Source organism: Mustela nivalis (genome assembly GCF_964662115.1).
Source record: "Mustela nivalis genome assembly, chromosome: 3".
Taxonomy (NCBI): Eukaryota; Metazoa; Chordata; class Mammalia; order Carnivora; family Mustelidae; genus Mustela; species Mustela nivalis.
This window is the reverse complement of record NC_139022.1, coordinates 107,713,027-107,731,927: the sequence shown is the minus strand read 5'-3', so window position 1 is coordinate 107,731,927 and position 18,901 is coordinate 107,713,027. Positions and strand designations below refer to the sequence as shown.

Here is an 18,901-nt window from a genome sequence, read left to right as displayed (position 1 = left end):
GGGGCCCCCAGGGTGGAAGGCTGAGGAGGAGATGCTGGGGTAAGGCTGGGGGTGGCGGGGAAGCCAGCAGCAGAGAGGGGCGGCTGGGGCTGACAGGTGTGCTCTGGGCCGCGTCTTCTGGGACGGGCCCTGAGCCCGACTGCTGCGTGAGCAGAGTGGAGGGTCCAGGGAAGTCGGGGTGTGTATCACGGAGCACTCAAGTGGGGGGAAGTTTTGCCCTTTCATACCAGGGTGAAGGTGCTGATCTTGAGAAGGGGCATGTTCCAACGTGTGCAAACCAGCAGGCAGAATGTTGTGTCTCTTATCGCTCAGGCAGTCTGGCCTGTAGAATCACCCTCTGTACCATGAATTCCAATGTCCAGAGTCATTTTTGTTGAGGCAGGGTGGATCAGGGTCAGAGCATTTCTCAGGCACTTTTTTTTTAAAAAAGATTTTATTTATTTAACAGAGAGATAACAAGTAGGCAAAGAGGCAGGCAGAGAGAGAGGGGGAAGCAGGCTCCCCACCGAGCAGAGAGCCCAATGCGGGGCTTGATCCCAGGACGATCCCAGGACGATCCCAGGACGATCCCAGGACGCTGGGATCACAACCTGAGCCAAAGGCAGAGGCTTTAACCCACTGAGCCACCCAGGTGCCCCTTCTTAGGTGCTTTTAACACGCTCTCAGAAAGGCCGCCGTAAGAGCCGTGTCCCTCCCAGGCTCTAAATTCTTCCCCTTTCTGTCTCTGAAGCTTGCACAGCATGGGGCTGAGGAAGTGGAGGCTTTCTCTGCATTTACCAAGGGTGTGTGTGGTGGGGGGGCAGTCAGAGAATCAGGATCTGATGTTGGGAGCACCCAGCCCCAGAGAAGCGGAGTCCTTCCTGTGGGGACTGAACACCCACCCCATCTGGGGAAGATGGGGAGGGGAGCCAGGACCACTGTTCTTTTAGCCCCTTGGGTCTCTGCCTGACCCAGAGGGCCACAGAAGACTGGCAAATCTTAGGTGTCGGTGGGGGGAGCAGCCACGTGGAGCGGTGTCAGTCCCCGCCTTCCCCAGACCAGTCAACTGCAATGGGTGGGAATTGCACCAGAAGGGGTTCAGGCTGGACTTTCCAAAACATAGACAGCAGTCAATTAATGAATCTGTAAATGCTGACTGTGCTGAGTTATGCTGAAGTTCTAAAAGAAGCGCACGTGTAAACACTTGGGTAACAAGTGTCACGGCAGACCTAAGGGCTAATAGACAGTCGACATGGGAAAGAAGAGCCTCCCTCAAGTGGGAAGGCCAAGGAAGGAAGACCTGATGATTACACAACAGCTCAGAACGGTTAAGGAACTGCTGGGGGCACAGAGCTTCTCAGTAGCAATGTTGTTCTTAAAGGCAGAAGAGTATACAGGTACAGGAAAGTGGGGGCCAAGAGGAGCCCAGTGCTCTGCCTAGGGAAAGCAGAAGCGGGGCTGTGTGGGCTGCGTGTCCCACAGGAGCCAGGGCTCATGCCAGGACCGTGGGAAAGCAGGCAAAGTCCATCACAAGGAGGAATTCTACAGAGACCCGTAGAGGCCAGGCACAGTTGAAGAAGGGCAATGCATCAAAAGTACCTTTTGGTGTAGAGATGGTGGATGGATCCGTTTTATTCTATGATCTAGCCTTTTCGGTATTTTCCAAACTTTGTATCATCAGCGTGCATTCTTTTTGTAACCAGAAAAAAAAAGGGGGGTCCATTAAAATGAAAGGAAAAAATGCCCATTAAAATGAAAGAAAACAGGCAGAGAAGTCTGGATTTTATCTCATAAACATTAGAAGCCATTGGGAGTGTCCTAGGAGAGCAATGTTTTGGGAGAAGGGATGTTTGGGGAAGATAAGACAGGCAGTGTTGGGAAAGACAGATGGCTGGGGTGCTGGCTAGGGGCTGCCGCTGGTGGGAGGCGAGGCAGTGGGGTATTGGAGCGCTAGATGGGAGGAATAGAGACATCTGGGAGAGGTGTGGAAGAAAGGCTTGGAGGATCTGGGGGACGTTTGCACATGGAGGGGCAGGATGAGGAGAGAGGCAAAAGTGCCTGCTGGGCTTCCAGCCCCGGGCAGTGCCCTTGGCAAGAGCACAGTAGTGAAGCAGAGCCATGGGGGCTCGCTGGAGTTTGGAATGCATCGCCACTGGGTGGTGTCTGTTCCGTGAGGCCTTTGTCCTCCAAGCAGGAAAACTTGAGGGACACCGAGGAAAGGCATGGGTCTGCTTTGTCTCAAGTTCCCTACTGTGGGCAACAATCCTCGAAAGTATTTGAGGTCAGGTGATTGAAGCAACCTCAAAAGTGCCTGTGGATTATTTTTCCAGGACATTTTTATCCGAGCCAAATCAGAGCAACTCTCTTGTGAAAAATCCATTTCCCTGGAAAATGAAGTTGGGTTCTAACCAACAAGTAGCGTTTGGCAAGCCCTGATTAAGAAAGCCAGTGTTTGGAGAAGTTGTGAAAACAGCAAGTCATTTAGGAAAGTAAACACTGGGGGCCTCATGCCATTTGAGGGCTGCAACAGCTCTTCTGCCCCCATCAAATGTAGAGCCTGAAGCCGCAGGTTTGTTTTCAGTGCTGGCTGTGGCAAACCCGTGGACCACCTGGGTGCCCTTTGCAGGCCCTGAAAGGCAAGAAGAATTGCAAGTGACCCTGCAGAACACAATTGTTTTTCCCTGTTCAGTGGTGGAAGACATTGACTATCCAATGGCTGGACGATGCTGGAGGTGGGGGGAGGGGGGTACACCTGCCAGTCACCCAAGCACCTTGACTTTCGTTCACAAAGTCACCTAGGCCTCGGTGCAGCACCTGGCCACATTTTCAATGGGCTCATGTCACTGGTAAACATTTTCAGGTTTCTTTCTTTTGGTCAGTGTCTGTATTTCTTGAAAAGCTTTCCATAAGTTGAACTGTAGTTGAAACTTATCTGAGCTTTACCTGTTTCACCCAAAACCCTGTAGGCCTGTGCTTTTCAGACTTGGCTGTGCACACAAATGACCTGGTGATCTTGTTAAAAGGCAGAGTCGGGAGGGTGGGAGTGGGAGAGGGGCTCTAAGATCCTCGTGCACCAACAAGATGCACACATTTTCAGTGACAAGGTCGTGGAAAACCCTTGACAACCCAAATCCGAATTTCCTAAATGGCACTGCAGTCACCCCTTAATTTTCGAAAACGGCTGTTTTGTGCATTTGTTTGTTAGGGGGATGGATAATTGCTGTGTGTAAAGTACTGTTCTAAATGCTGTGTGTTGTACAAAGAATGGAAACTTTCCTCAAAATGCGATTTGCATACTCTTTTAAGTGAGACATCTCGTGCCAAAACCCATCCTTCCTTCTCCCCAGCAAGTCCAAGGGTACTGAATTTTAAGAGCTGATTCGCTACAAGGTGGCAGGTTAGAAAGGCTGAGTGTCCTCTGGACATTATGTTGACCATCTCGTCTGTCCCCGTTGATGCACGGGCATCACCAGGGACCCTGGGGAGGATGGCAAGAGGTAGGCATGAATTTGGCCAGGGTGCCAACGCCAGCTCTCCCACCGGCAGACCCCAAACCAGTTTCTGTCGGTTTTCTTTGTGGCCAACTTGTTGGAAACCACGAATTCATCCCGATGTTTGAGGCCTGTTGTCAAGCACAACAGAGTGATTTTTCAAAAACGAAACCGTTTGGGGGGAATGTTACATGAGCCACAGAATGTGAAAGTAGTCATTTTTATAAAGTGCCTGAAAAAGTCTAGTAATTATTGTTCCAAACAAGCCGCTCTTTCTCTTCGGTTTTTCTGACATGGAAAGAAAAAGAAAATCCTTTCCAAGTGAGCGGTCTCTTAGTGAGCTGTGTGAGCCCTGGCTGGCTCCAGGTCGGCGGGGATGGAGGACCCTTGCTTTTCCCGCCGGCTGCATGTTGTCCGGTAGAACAAAAACACTCCCAGAGCAGCTATCTCTGGTGGGAGAACATGTTTACATTCGCGGGGCTCTGTGTTTTATGGTTTTCTGGAGGGGACAGTGGTGGGCATGAAGGTGAATTTTTTTTCCTACATCTAAACAGTAAATGAAATACCGCTGTAATCTCTTACTGAGCTCATGGAAAAACTCAAGTCATCGAATGTTAGTTTTACAGATGAGGGAAGTTTTACAGAGATTACCTGGCTTGCTCCGAAGCCCATAAATCTTGCTACAGGGAGAGCTGGGCCGGGAAGGCGGGGTCCTGGGGCCCTTTTACACAGGAGGCATCTTCCCTACAACCCACATGCTACCAGGGCTCTGGCCCCCCGGGGGAATTTCAAGCCTTAGCTTGGATCTCTTTGAAGGCTTCCTCATGTCCTCGGCCAAGCAGTCTTGTTGAAACAGAGAAATGTTCTTCTTGAAATTAATTAAATGATCATTTTCACATGATTGCTCCTATTCTTGCTAATCAGTGGCTTCTATTATATAGAACTATTACCAGGGAGAACAAGCAACTCCTATTTATTGGCCGTTTTACTTGAGTTATGTAATGTAATCTACGCTGAAGTCCTGTGAGGCAGGTTTTATTAGCATGTCTATGAGATAAGTAGCAACTTAAGCTCAGAGGAGTTGAATAACTTGCCCAAGGCCACACAGTTTATAAGTAGGAGGACTGGGATTTGAACTCAGGCCACCTGCCTCCAGCACCTGAACTTCACAGCTCTGCTGTCCCAATGCCATTACTCAGGCAAGGCTGGCTATCTACTCGGGGGACCTGGTGTGGGGACTTCAGTGACAAAGGTGAACCGTCAAGCAAGATCGCCAAGGGCTACTTCCTCGCTTTCCTTCCCAGAAACTTCCTATTGTTACCCCACATTTACAAAGGAATTATTTTCCAGTAGGTCAGGCTCAGATGCTTGTTAATGGAGGCTGCCATGTGTTCAGACCTCAGCCCAGCCAATGCAGCCTTCCCAGCCGGTGATCCGAGCAGCCATCCAGACTGACTCACTGAGTGGGGTCGTTGCCAAAGACACCTCTTTCTTTGTGTGACCCCTGGCTGAGCAGAGAGTCAGCACACAGGATTTCTTGATGTGGAAATCATCAAAATAGCTCTTCCTATCCTGTTCTCTGGATTTTTTCCCAGAAGTTGCAGGGGGAAAAAAGGAAATGGTAATAAAACCCCACGATGAGGGAAAGAATTCACAGATCAAGTGGAGCTAAACCCTGGAGACTCGAACCCAGAATCTAAGGCAGCAGGAGAGACATTCTCCTCTCTCAGAAGGTTGTTTTCGGGAAAGTTCACTTATTCCTGACTGAGGTATATGCTTGACAGTGCTCACCAGCGAGCAGACTGAGCCTCATCTGGGTAGAAACAGGCAAAGGAATATTTTCCTCAAAGTGACAGAGCCTTCCCTCCCAGAGCTAGCCAGGACAGTGAGTGTCCCACCCCTTCATTCTGGGGAGATGGGGGTGGAGAGAAAGGCCATCAGGTCAAGACCACCCCACCTCACTCCCTAGTCTTCAATGCAGAAGATACAAACTAGGGTTCCAGGAAACTCTCTACAGCCTTCCGGTCTTTGGTTTCCCGAGTGCCAGTGATAGGCTAGAACCCACTCAGTGATAGGATCCAGCCGGAGCTCTCCGCCCCACCTGGCAATGATGGTGCTCTCTGAAACCCTCCTCTCCTTTGGCCTCCCTGCTGGGTTCCTTCTTTGCCTGCCCCTCAGCCTCTCAAATGCATCCTCCCCAGGGCTTGGACCTGCTTCCTCTTTTCCCCTCTCCTTGCTTTTCCTCCTTCTCTCTTCCAACAGAGGTTCCCCCAGATACCTCGTCTACTCCTTGGCTTTGGCCACCACCTGCTAGTGTGGTGACTCAAGGTGCATCTCCTGTCTTTGCCTCTCCCCAGCACTCCAGCCTTGTGAAGGCAGCTCCTTCCAGGACCTCTTCACCTGGAAATGCAGGTGGCTCAGGAGGCACGATGTGAACACACCCGGGGTCACGCCTCACTCCCCGCTGGCACCCCAATGCACCTTCCCCATGTGCTCCTCATACACCCAGTCCTTCCAGCTACAAGCCTTGGTTGCCTCTTCACTTGCCTCACTCCTTACTACTCTCTAGTGCCCATGGGGTTTCCAAGTCTAGTCAGTGCTACTCTGAAGTCTCCCTGAAATCTGTCCTCTTCTCCCTACTCCCACGTCAGGCCCCCAATAGCTTCTACTGTCTTAAGTAGGAGGTGCCCCTGCCCCCATCCCCTCAACTGTTCTGCTCCATGACTCTCCCTGCACCTCCTACTCTGATTATCCCTCTTTTGCTTTTTCCTTTCCATCAGCATTCTAAGATGTCTGAGCCTTTCTTGATTTTGTCTTCCCCTGACCCCGATCTTGACTCTCCCTTTCCCTTCCCAGACAAGATTCTCAAGCGAATTGTCTATGCTCTGTACTCGCATCTCCACCCCACCCGCTCACTGTCAAACCACCCCATCTGGCTTCAGCCATCCTCTTGCCCACAGCCAAGTCCCCAGTGGCTCTCTGTTTGCAACACTGCAGGCTCTTTGGGTCTGTCATGTGGGCAGCAGTACTGCGAACAGCCCCTCCTTGACGGCCCCCCTCCCCAGGGACAGCCCCGCGCTCCCCATCTCCTTCCACTCCATCACCGGCTTTGTGGCTGCTCTGCGCCCTCACCGTCACGGCTATCACCCACCTCCTGCTCTCTCTGCCCTCCCCAAGAGTCCATGCTCTCCCACAGCCTCAGCTTCATGTGTGCCCATGGTGACTCCCACATGTGACTCTCCACCCCCACCCTCCCAGAGAGCCACAGCCTACATCCTGCTGTCCGTGGGACACTCTACCTCAATCAGTCACAAGCACGTCAGACCTCCCCTCTCCTGGCAAACCTGCAACTCCATCCCTGCCCTTATTGTACAAACGGCGTCCCCACCCATCGAGATGTGTGTGCCAAGAGCACCTTAGACATCCTGCCTCCTCCCCCACCCCTCCTTACGTACAGCCTCCAGGTCCTGCTGGGTCGGTTACCTCCTCCACACCCCTCGAGTTGGCCCCCCTCTCTGCATACCCATCTCTACCATGGATGGTCCCGCTCTCATGTGCCCCCTTCCTAGTCACCTGACATTCCTGCCTCCAGGGTGGCCCTGCTTTATCTGAGGTTCTCTCAGCCTGTTCCTGACACTGATCATGTCACTTGCCCGTTTTCCCACCACGAGCACTTAGCTTGGGTCTGGGCCCTGCAGCACAGTCTTCCAGCTTCCTCTCTCCTTGACTCTACCTCCCAGTTGTTCAGCCAACAGGACAACTTGAGTTCCCTGAACACGTGCCCCCTTTTGCTGACCAGCTCCTTCTCACCCTCAGGTCTAAGACCAGATGTCACTTCCACAGGGCCAGGTGCTTCCTTGGGGCTCCCAAGGCTCCAGCTGCCATTCTCCATGGCACATTGTTGGCTCATGGATCTCCCAACTGTGAGCTTTTTCAGAAAGAGCCCAGATGTCAATCACCAGGCCTTCATTGTCTCCCCAGGGCCAACAGCGCTGGGGGGTGGGGGACAACTAGTGGGTGATTAATAGGTGCTTGGGTGAATACTGACGGCCCCTCCCCTGTGACTATTTGCAGAGGTGCTCTGAGCTCCTCCAGGGCAGAAATCTAGTCCCTTCCATCTCTTTGCAGAGTCCTTCAGGCCCAGAGTACTGAAGAGAGGTTTAAGGAAAGTGAATGAGTGTGCACCAAGATGAGCGGACCCCCCAACACCCTATTCTGGGAGTTCTGAGGGTAGCTTAGTTTTTTGGTTTCTGTCAATCCAAGTGCTACTCCTTTCCTGTCTTTCAGTTAGCTAGCCAGGGTGAGGCCAGTTCCAGAAACATTCCAGAAACACAGACAAGTGTGAAGGCAGTGCGGAGGGCATCACCAGTGCCCTGCTCCCCTAGAGTTTTGCAGCCAGAGGTCAGGGAGGGATCTCAGGGCTGGGGCTCTGCAGGCCTGGAGGAGAGGGAGGTGTGAGGAGCCGGCCTGCCGCCCCTGCGCCAGCACCACCCAACCACGCCCGCCGGAGGGGCCTTGGCCCCTGGGGTGGGCGCCGCGCGGGGAGCGCGGGGGGGGGGGCGGGAACTGCGGGAGCCGCTCATGGGTGCCGCGCTGCCGGGGGCGGCGGGCGGGAGGCGGGGGCGGCGGGCGCCCGGCTTCCCCGCCCCTCGTGGCCGCTCCCTCCAGCTCGCCGCCTACTTAACCTGGCCCTAGGCAGCGGCGCTCTCACTTCCCCGATGTCCGCGTCCTCCCGCTCCATGGCGCTCCTCGTGCAGCTGCTGCCCCTCGCCCTGGCGCTGGCCCTGGGCCCCGCCGCCACCCTGGCGGGCCCGGCCAAGTCGCCGTACCAGCTGGTGCTGCAGCACAGCCGGCTCCGGGGCCGCCAGCACGGGTAAGCCGGCCGCAGCGCTCGGGGTGGCCGCGGGACGGGCCGGGGGCGCGCGGGACAAAGCACAAACGGAAAGCAGGAGGCGCGCCGGCACCCGGAGGGACAGGCCCTGCACGGGGTGTACAGAGCGGGGTGCGGGACCTGGAGGGCATGCCCGCAGGAGAGGCTACTTGCAGAGGAGGGGACAGGCGAGCTGACCAGCAACACTCCCCATCAGACCGAGAGGGCTGGACAGACAGATGGCCAGGGCTTTCAGCCTCCTCTCCCCGGAAGGGGGTGGGGAGGGGGGGAGTTGGCAGCTCTGCCCAGAATAACGGTGGAAAGGTAGCCACAGGGCAGAGAGGAAGCCCACCCAGCCGGGTGCAGATTCCAGTGAGGCCAGGTCCTTCCAGAGAGCGTCTCCACACGTGGCACAGGGCCATGCAAGCTGGCAGTGTCCAAAGCCCGGAAGCTCCTGCTCACCTGGCCAGGCCCCGCGCCCACCACAAGGCACGGCAGTGGCAGTGTGGCATCTCCTCCCCTCACACACGTGGTACAGACTGGGAAACTGAGTCCGGAGAGGATGCTTCACTTTCCTGCAGTCCTGCACTAGACCCTGGAGCCAAGATTGGAATCTGCCTTGAAACAATAGCTGGGATTATAAGTGTGGGACGTTATCATTGTGGACAGTTCTATGAGACACTGAGGATGTGTTGGATTTAGGAGGCAAACCCAGGCAGAGGGTCCGACCTGGTAAAGATCCCGGCGCAGACCCAGGCAGGGATGGCTAGTATTTCTACATCCCAAACTAAACCATTGTGCCTCACACTTAACCAGGCTTGGCTATAGCTTCCAGCCGACCTGAAAAGAGTTCCAGCCAACTCTTTTTTTCACAATGAGGTAAAACTCTATGTGGGTAAAGGACATGGTAGCCCACATGTCCCTGGGCCCCAGTAGGAGCTCAGGTGCCATTGGGTCTGGATTTGAACTCAGTAGGGCCCAGACTGCCACATGACCGGGCAGATGTGTACTCAAGTCAAAACTCACTGTTAAGGGTGACTAGAGTTGACTTCAGAGGCCTTACAAAGCCGCGGCTCCCCACCCTGAGGAGGTACAGGGGTGCGTACAGGCTGCCCCCTTCAGGGGTAGTCATCCTTGTATCCCGTGCCTGTGGCCTTATATATGGGCTTACTTGGCCCATCAGGCTCACAGGACTGTGGGGAGGGGGATTTCTGCAGGGTGAGCCACAGCCTCAGTGCCCTCCTGGAAAGAGCAGAGCACCAGGGAGTGTCCAGGGGTCTTTAGGGCAAGGGGAGAATCACCTTGGGCTTGGGCTGTGTGTGCAGAAGGCTGAGGGTCAGTTCAGAAAGTTAAGGGGTCTCTGAGGCTTAAAATCCAAATAGGTGTCCCTGGCATTCTCACTGTCTATTCCCAGCTCACCTCTGTCTTCCTGCCTTTCTTGCTAAAGAAGCGTGTTCTGATTGGGTGCCACAGTGTGCCTGGGAAGTTTCTGTTCCCTCTGTATCTTAGCCACTAAGTCAGGAGAGGATCCGGATAGCAGTCTTGCCCCCCCAGAATGGTGTCTCTGTGCACACCAACATGAAGCTTCCCCAAGGGCATTGGCATCCTTCCACCAAGAATCACTTCTGCAGAAATCCTCCTTGCCTTGGGAACCCAGAAGAGACACTCACCACCTGGAAAATACTGCATTATTTTATTTATTTATTTATTTATGCAAAGCAAGTGCTCCTTAATATGAATTTTGGATATTAGACCAACTTCCTCTGCACCCCTCCTCCCCGTGCCTCTGCAGGCTGCTCCTGTTGTTTTGGTTCTTGGGGTGTCTCGGAAAAGGCCTGCAGAGATCTGTGATTGGCAGGATGGTCTGAGAAGTCACACCTGTACCCCCTCCCCTGTAAAGTGTGGGCCTGTGGGCAGATGAACTGTGACAAAATGGTTGTAAGCACAGTTGCATTTACTGTGACCATCGTGCCCCCAGAAGTACCACGGGACTGCGTGGCCTTGCACATGGGTGTGGCGCCCTGTGCAAAACGCATGACCTTGTTCAAGCCCCAACCCTCCATTTGCAGTGAGAAGTGGTGAAAAGGGAAGAAAAATCTCTGCTGTTTTAAGGCCACGCGGTGTTCTCCAAGACCTGACACACAGCTGGCAAGTGTGCCTCACCCATGCACGGCGCTCTATCCCCCCAACCCCGCTTGCTTGCATCTTCACCACCACATGGGAGATCTGTAGTTTGTGTTCCCATTTTACAGATGGAGAAACTGCAGCTTAGTGGGAGGGAGGGACTTAGTTCCCATGCAGAGAGCTGTTGGGAGCGTAGAGACTGTGACATGGTCTCCTGACTCCCGGCTGCACCCATGTTGCTATAGAGAGGGACAAAAATACTGACAGAGAAATAAAAATGCGTTCGCACTTCTACCAGCCTCCCCAACTGGGCTGGATTTCCTGGAGCACTTGATTCTCAAATCCAACTGGAACAGCAGAGCTGTGGTGCTGAAGGCTGAAGGCCCAGAAATGGCGAGGTCATTTCGATTAGACTTCAGCCTTGATTTCCTGTGTATACAGCCCACCCCTCCCACCCTGCTGTGAGAGCGAGACCCCCCCTTGCCCCCAGCCTCCGCTCCTATCTCAAAGGGCTGCAGCGGTGGAAACTCACTCCGCAGAGGAATGTTGGAACCACATCCACAAGAGACTCACTGAAGATTCGCCAACCGCCTACGGAAAGTTGCAGGGAATTCATCGACAGTAATTGTTTCCTGCTCGGTCACATAGAAGAGCTTCTGAGATTGTACAGCAATAAACAGTACCTAGGGCTGGAGTGTGGCCAGTGGGGACTCTCCCAGGGTTATGTGGGGACGGCTGTAACCTGTGAATCTCAGGCAGCAGACAGAGGGGCAAAGGGGCTTCTGGTAGAATCCTCAGGAGGGACCCAGCTAGGGCTAAGGGGACATGGGCTTATCTCCCTGCTGGCCTGGGGTTTGCTCTCCACCCTTAACTTCTCCTGTCCTGCCCCCTATGTCGACTCACTGCTACGTAGTGGGCCTACTTGGGCCACTCACCTGTGTCCCCTGAGCCACAAACTGGACAAGAGGTGACATCCACATGGGAGAAGAGAGATAGCAGAGAAGCAAAGTGTCAGTGTGCCCTCCTACACAATAACCCAACTCTGAACATTTGAGAACTGCCCATGTTCCCGTAGCCAGCAGGCCAGGGATGGCAGGTGCAGCTCTCACTGAAGGAGCCGTGTCTTCCTGGCAGCAAGTATGGTTACGGAGTGCATTTTTAAAGTAACAGAGGAAGTGAGATGTAAAAGTCACACCTGAATTTCTCAGGACACAGAGGTTTTCTGGAAGCCTCTGGCTCTTTGCTTTGCTTTCCTCTGACTTGTGCTTTGGCCAATGAGCCTGACCCGAGGCAGGAAGACAACCCCCCCCCGCCCCCACAGATGTCACCACATAGCCACAGCTGACTCCTTTCGCCACGGGCTCCTAATGACAATCCCGCCACCACATGGCCTGGGCATGGCCCAGATCATGACTTGGTCCATGGATTAAAAAAACATAAAAACAAACCCCCGTGGCTATGGGAAGGAAGGCTTCTCAGCAGAACTGTGGACATTGCCATCAGCTTCTCCAGAGTTCCCGTGGACTCCTCTGAGTGGGTGGTCCCAGGAGCAGTATTTTCAACAAGGTCCTTCTGAAGTCTCTCTTCACCCTGACGCAGGGCTAGGCCCCAACTGGGACATAAAAGAAAGAACAAGGCAGGGAACCCTGTTCTTTGGAGGGCAGGGAGATACATCCTCTCTGATCAGTGTTGGATTCTGTTTGGTAGCAAGCATCAAACAAGGGCCATATTCCAGGTCAGATGTGCACAGAAGAGTGTCCCCTGGGGCCCTGGAGGAAGGCTTTCTGGGGACAGCGGACTCGGGATGGGGCCCGAGTATGAATAACATAGAGAGTCAAGTGGAAGAGCATCTCCTAACAAGGTCCTGACCACAGTCAGTTTGGTTGTGTTCAGAGCCAAGCCTCTGGCCTAGGGACGCAGAGTAAGTCTGTGTGGCACTGCCTGGGAGGTGCCAGGTCCAGACCTTGGCCTCCCCTCATGACCGTGAGGCTGGCCATGTCCCGGGAGGCCGGGTTAGAGCCTGTGGACATTTTGGCTCCAGGGTTGGGGGTACAGCGAAAGGTTGGGAGCTTTCTCTCAAAGCTGCTTTGCTTAGCAGACATACACCTTTGCTCATTGTCTCCATCTGGAGCATGTGTCCTAAACATTCTGAGATGCTTTTAACTATGCATACCAAATATCTGTGTAAAAGAAGGACCCTTACATGAAACCATGTCAGCGTGTGAGATGCACTTAGACAGTATTTAATATGGTAGGAAACTTGCAGGGGGCCTAGACATTGCTAGAGACGGTGTCTACCCCTGAGCTATCCCCCCCCGCAAAAAAACACCCTAAAATGACTGTATATCTTCTTCATGTCTAGAACATTCTGATGACCCAGGAGGGCCCACACTGGGGGTGGGGGAGGACATGGTGGTAGGGGGGCATGCTGCCCAGTTCGCTAACACTGCTGCTTCCATCTCAGCCCCAACGTGTGTGCTGTGCAGAAGCTCATTGGCACCAACAAGAAGTACTTCACCAACTGCAAGCAGTGGTACCAGAGGAAAATCTGTGGCAAATCCACGTGAGTGTCTGTGGCTGCTCGAGACCGTGTAGCTGCGCTGCGAGGAGGGCAGCCAGGGGGGCCCTGGGCCTGGGCCGGCCTTCTGGAAGGTTAGGCCGCAGCAGGAGTCATGAGGGTGCCTGTGCAGACGTGTCAGGTTGCTGTGTGCTTGGGAGTGGCCTTTTCAGTAAGCTGGCCGGGGGGTGGGGGGGGTTATATTTTTAAGGTTCCTGACAAGACTTGGATACAGTTTTCAGGACTGATGTGGGATTATAAGAAGCGTGAGATACAGGGGGTTGCGCTTGTGTGAGTGCGCGTGCTTCTCCTTCCTAAGTGGGACCAAGTGAGCGGAGGTGCCCCCGGCCTGGACCTCTAGGAAGGAAAGCCCGTTGGCAAACTTACACACCGCTCCCGCTCTGCAGTCCTAAGGTAAACACGCCCAAAAGACGGTGTGCCTAGAAATAGGCATGTTAGGAGACAACAAAGCCTCGGCTCAGCCTCCTGGGTTCCAGGGCTGGCTCTGCCCCTTAGCTGGGCAGGTTGCTTCACAGCTGTAGCCTCATGTGCCCGATGAGAAAGGACTTCCTTATGGGATCCAGGATAGCCTCAAGTCCTGAATGCAGTGACACAGCCACAAGCTGAAGGAGAGGCTTTGCATGTAGTAAGTGCTTACTTAGTAAGGGCTTCCTGCTGCTCTCATAGATCTGTGCCCTGTGGACCCAAGGGACAGTGCCTGTGGCATGGGGACCAGCGTGCCTCCCACAGGCCTTGCTGGTGCCAGCATCCGGGGAGGTGTCATTCACCCCAGGGGCCCTGCAACCTGGTGGAAACAGAATGGCGTGCATGTTCGAACAGAATTCCTGGGTGACCTAGTTCTGTTTGGGCACCAAGAATCAACCGATCTCAAAGCTGGCTCTCAGTTGCAGACAGGAAAAGTGCTCTGCCACTTGGGAGGGCTTGACCTTCCTCTTGTCTGCAGAACAGGAGGGCTAAGAGCCTCCGAGTCACTGTCTCGAACTCCTTCCCTTGTTAGGGATTTGTAAATGTATTGCCTGGGACATGGGTTTTGAGGAGACGTCTCTTCCCACTCCATAACCTGCTGAGGGAAGGGAAAATGCTCTTTCCTTAAAACGGACGTAGAAAATAAATAGTCCAACTTCTGACCCTGAATGTCTTCGGATCTGGGTACAAATCAAGAGGAACTGGGGATCATGGCAGAGCTGGAGAGAGACCAGCAACCCCCTGGAGCTCGTGTAGGGCGGGTCCATGACTGCTGGCCCACTTGACCATGCCCAACCTCAAAGGTAAGGGCTGAGTGAGCTAAGAGGACACACCTTCTGGGTTCTGGGAATCAACACCCAGCAGTTATTCTTGCTGCTGTGGACAAAAAGAGATTATGCAAATTCTACACCATACATTCTTCTTTGGTGCCCCCAGCTAAACACACATAAAAAGACTTTAGTGCTGCTTAATTTTTTCCCCTGTGTGTATATCATCTACTCAGTTAATTAATTACTTAAATAAACATAGAGCGAGGCCACATGTAATTGCTTCTCAGAAAGTGACCAAAGACATGTACCAAGCAAACAGCTCTTCTCCATCTCAGAGTCCTGGGTTTCAAGAATTGCCCATTTTTGTTGGTCCTGATTTCCCTAGAAATGAGACCTACTTCTGACATCAAGCTGGCCCTGGGGTGGCACGGGCTATGGTATTTTGGGTGGCCTTGTGTGGAAGCATTTGCCTGCCCTGTTAACAGTAACTTGTTAATGTTTCTCGGCACTTGTCTGGCTGACACCACTGTTGGTGACAAGCCATTTTGGCTTCTTGGCTCTTGGCATCTACATCCTTCTCCACCTGGGTGCCAGGAGGGGGCACAGGCCGCTCAGTGGTATTGACCCATTCTTCCCTCTGGGCAGGCTTGGCTTTGAGAGAGTGCTGCTGTCTCACCAGTAAGCGCAGGGGGAGCCTGGGAGAGAAAGTGAAGAGGCATTGGGCAGTGGGTGTGAAAGAGCAGGGTCAGGTAGCCTCCAGAGCCTCATCAGGGCCTCTGAGCTGGTCTGACAAAGCCACCAGGGCTTGGTGTGGCACCTTCAACTCGTCCAGGTGGCCATTGCTTTGGGCGACTTCCAAAAGAGGAAATGAGGCTAGGAAAGCATGAGTTGATGAAAACTTCATGATCCAGGACAAGAGGGTCCCTTCCTGGAACATCACACGCAGTATCGGGAAGGTGGAGCTCACTTGGAAGGGGGCCAGAGGACTTGGGGTGGGGGAAAGGGGAACTCATCCTCATTGTCGGGGAGCTGAGATGGAACAGCCTTGCCCTTCACTCATGGACGGGGCCTGAGGCCCGTGAGCGAGCTGCCATCTGTCCCCCAGAGATTCAGTGCCACAGGTGGTCAGGAAGGGAGTGGGGGGAGGGCTGGAGTTGACATCACCCTCGTGAAAATGGGTCCCAAGGTGCATTTATTGGGGTGAAGGGGTGAAGACCAGACTGGGAAACGGGGAGCATAGTTGTGGTTGGAGCAAATAGGATCGTCTCTGCATGGGGTCCACTGGGCAGTGAGAATTTTCTCAGCAAAACTCTAGGAAAGAAGCTGGAGCAGAGGTGTGTGCTGGGGTACAAGAAAGCAAAGTGTCCCAGGGCGGGAGGCAACACAGGTTGCCTAACGGCCCAGGTCTGGAAGAAGAATTTAAATTTGAAAGAAGACAAGTGGCACCAAGCCCAGGGCCGTGGGGGGAAGACTTGGCAGTGTCCAGTCCCACAGAGAATCCAGGTGCCTGGAGCTATGTCTCTGCTTCGGTGAGGCCCTGGATTCCCAACTCCATGGAGGAAGGGAGGGGGCTGGCCACAGGACCCTAGCTTGTCCTCTGACAGTGGCTTTTCTGCATTTCCAAAGAGAGAAGAACCTGAGTCTTTGGTGCTCCTTGTCAAGCCTGCCATATGGATTTTATTACAGGAAGCGGTTACCAGCGGGCCCCTATTTAGCGACTCGAGTGAATTTTATTAGTTGGAAATTCACATTGGCTTTTCTTCCAGATCCCAAAGAGCTCCAGGGTGATACGATAGCTAATCAAGCAAAAGAGGGCCTGGCCGGAGCCAGCGTCCCATTCTGTGATTCCAGGCCCCAGTCTGATCGGTAACCATAAAAACTTTCTGTGCAGCAGCTTGAGCCGAGGTGCAGGAAACTGTGGTCAGGAAGCCTTGCTGCCTCCCGACAGGCCTCCTTTGTGTGAGCCCCGCGAGAGGGAGGCCTGCTTCACCGCCAAGTCGTGTTGGAGTTGACATCACAGGGAGGTAATAGTCATCGCTGGGGCTCAGACATCAGACACGTGGCAGAGGCACAGCCAGCTGGGGAGCGAGCAGGTAGGGGCGGTAGCTGTCCGTTCCAGAAGTCTTGAAGTGGTTTCATGAGCAGCAACACATTCATGAGCTCAGTAGCCATTCTGCGAAGCTAAGATGAGCTGGCAGGAGGACACACCCCTTCCTCTAGGAGCCGGCCTTGCTCTGCCCAAGGGCTTCGATATTCGTACTTCTCCAGCTCCACATTAAAGCGTAGAGATTCAACTTCTGGCAGAGGTCACTGGGGTATGGCTGAGCCTGTCCCTCAGCCAGCCAAGCCCTTACCAGAGGGTCTCATACTGGCAGGGCACCCAGGGACATCTGTTCTGAAGCAGAAGAAGAGCCCTCCTTTTCCTCCCTGTCTTGTCCCCCACAGCCTTGTTCCCACGAGCATGGTGAGGAGCCAGCCGGGGATGCCAGGCTCTCCCCACACCGGGAGCAGCACTTCCTTCCTTCTTTCCTATTCCTTGTGCAGCCATCACGGACCCTCTGGATAATGTGCTTCAGAATAACAGATTTGACACCCACCTAACACCACCTTAGTGGTGTTCAGGCACAGGATTGCCTGAAGGTTCTGTCCCACTCTGTAACCTCCAAGGTGGCAGCTTAGCGGACATTCGTTCTGTTGTTTCCGTGCATCCATGCAGCATCTGGGGTCCTGCCCTAGGGTAGGCAGAATGACAACTCCCTGAGATGTCCACATCTCATCCCTGAACCTGGAACTAGGAAAATGAGCCTTTGCTGATATGATTAGGTTAAAGATCTTGGGAGGGGAAGATTATCCTGGGTTATCTGGTATGTGGTCGTAAGGGTCCTGTAGGAGGGAGGCGGGTAAGTCAGAGTCAGAGAAGGAGATGAAGTTAGAGTAATGTGACTGCAGGCCGGGAAGTGCACGCAGCCTCCAGAAGCTGGAAAAGACAAGGAATACATTCTCCCCTAGAGCCTTTCATGAATGAAATGAAATAAGGAATACAGCCTTTCATTTCAGCCTCATTAAGGCCACTTTGTAAGGTGATTTGTAATCTGGAATTGTAAGATGATAAATTTGTGTTGTTTTAAGCCACTAAATCTGGGATTATTTGTTACCAGAACGATGGGAAACCAATGTAGGCCCTGTCTGTTGCATTCTGTAGGTTGCATTTTATGGGGAATTTGTTTATCACACCGTCATAAACAGTGGTCTCATGCAGGATGTTGATTTCAATGAAGTTATTAATCTAACTACAGTTTTTAAGTTTATACCTGCAGTGTTTTTTTTTTTAAAAAAGCTCAAGAACTGAGCCCTTAGTAAATATCAAGCATCTGTGAAGTACTTTTCATATGTGAACCCATTAAATTCCCATAGTCACCCTATGAGAGCAGTATTATTATTAGCCCATTTTACAGATGGGGAGACTGAGGCTCCGAAAGGCTAAGGAGTGTGCTCAAAGTCATCTGCTGGGAAGTGGGGCAGGCCTGATGTCTCCAGGGAAAGTAAACAGTAGCAGCTATTGTTAGTCTCATGGGGAGATCCACAAGCGAGCAGCCCTGTAGGGCCTGAGTGACCTGTCCCACATCGCTCTCTACAGCCCTAAAATCTCTGCCTGAAGGTCCCAGAGACAAGGTCTCCTGAGGGGCAACAGAGGGCCTTTAGCTCAGACTCACCAGCCACCTTCTGGTTGCTCACCCCCAGTCTGGTGACCGTTGTACTCCCTGCTACAAGGGGACTCCTGGTCAGATAAAAGGGCATCGGAACTCAAGAGACACAGTCAGTGTCCAGGCGCCCCCACAATGTGTGCACCCACTCCATACACACAGATTGTCACCAAATATGTGAGTACATTTTTTAAAGTCTCTGTCTTCTCATGAACCAAGCTGGACCCTGGTTAATGATGGGGCCTTTGGTGCTGGCCATGAGGTCAAAGCAAGCACCCTCCCCCACCTTTTTAAAAGATTTTATTCATTTATTTGAGAGAGAGTGAGAGAGATAGAGCACAAGAGGGGGTAGTCAGAGGGAGAAGCAGACTCCTGGCTGAACAAGGAGCCTGATGTGGTGCTCGACCCTGGGACTCTGGGATCATGACCTAAGCAGAAGGCAGCCACTTACTTAATCGACTGAACCACCCAGGTACCCAACTGAGCCCTTTCTCATCAGAGAGGTCAAGATTTGGACTTTCTGCTGGAGGCTCAAAAAAGCTCAGCTTAGTTTCCAAGGCCAGGAGAGCAGAAAAGGAACCAGGCGAGGTCAGCAGTCCATGGGGGATGGCTTTGTGTCTAGACGATATGGAGCTGTGTTTGCTCTGCGACTCTGCTTGGAAATCATGACCCGCTGAGTGGTTTACCTTCTGTCACGGGAAACTGGCACTCAGACTGCATTCCTTGCTCCACCTACTTCCAGAGTCTGGTTCGTCCCTAGACATTTACAGCCATGACAACTGGCCGGAACTGTGAAATGTGGTTGGAGAGAGTGATTGTTTTAATTTATTATATTAACTTCTTGGAAAATCATTTTGAGGAAAGAACTAGCAATGCTTCTGTCTGTATCTGATCGTGAGTAACGCTCCGGAGGCCATTGG

At 53.1% G+C, this 18,901-nt stretch overlaps 1 protein-coding gene across 1 annotated transcript in view; it reads left to right on the top strand.

Annotated features, from left to right (window-relative positions):
• The first annotated feature begins 8,045 nt into the window (after positions 1-8,045).
• The window catches only part of TGFBI (transforming growth factor beta induced), a 32,571-nt gene continuing 21,715 nt past the window's right edge, over positions 8,046-18,901 (top strand). The window contains exons 1-2 of the mRNA XM_082724414.1: positions 8,046-8,343; positions 12,929-13,027. Of these exons, the coding sequence (XP_082580540.1) occupies positions 8,189-8,343; positions 12,929-13,027 (254 nt within the window). The 5' untranslated portion in view covers positions 8,046-8,188. The remainder of the gene's footprint in view (positions 8,344-12,928; positions 13,028-18,901) is intronic.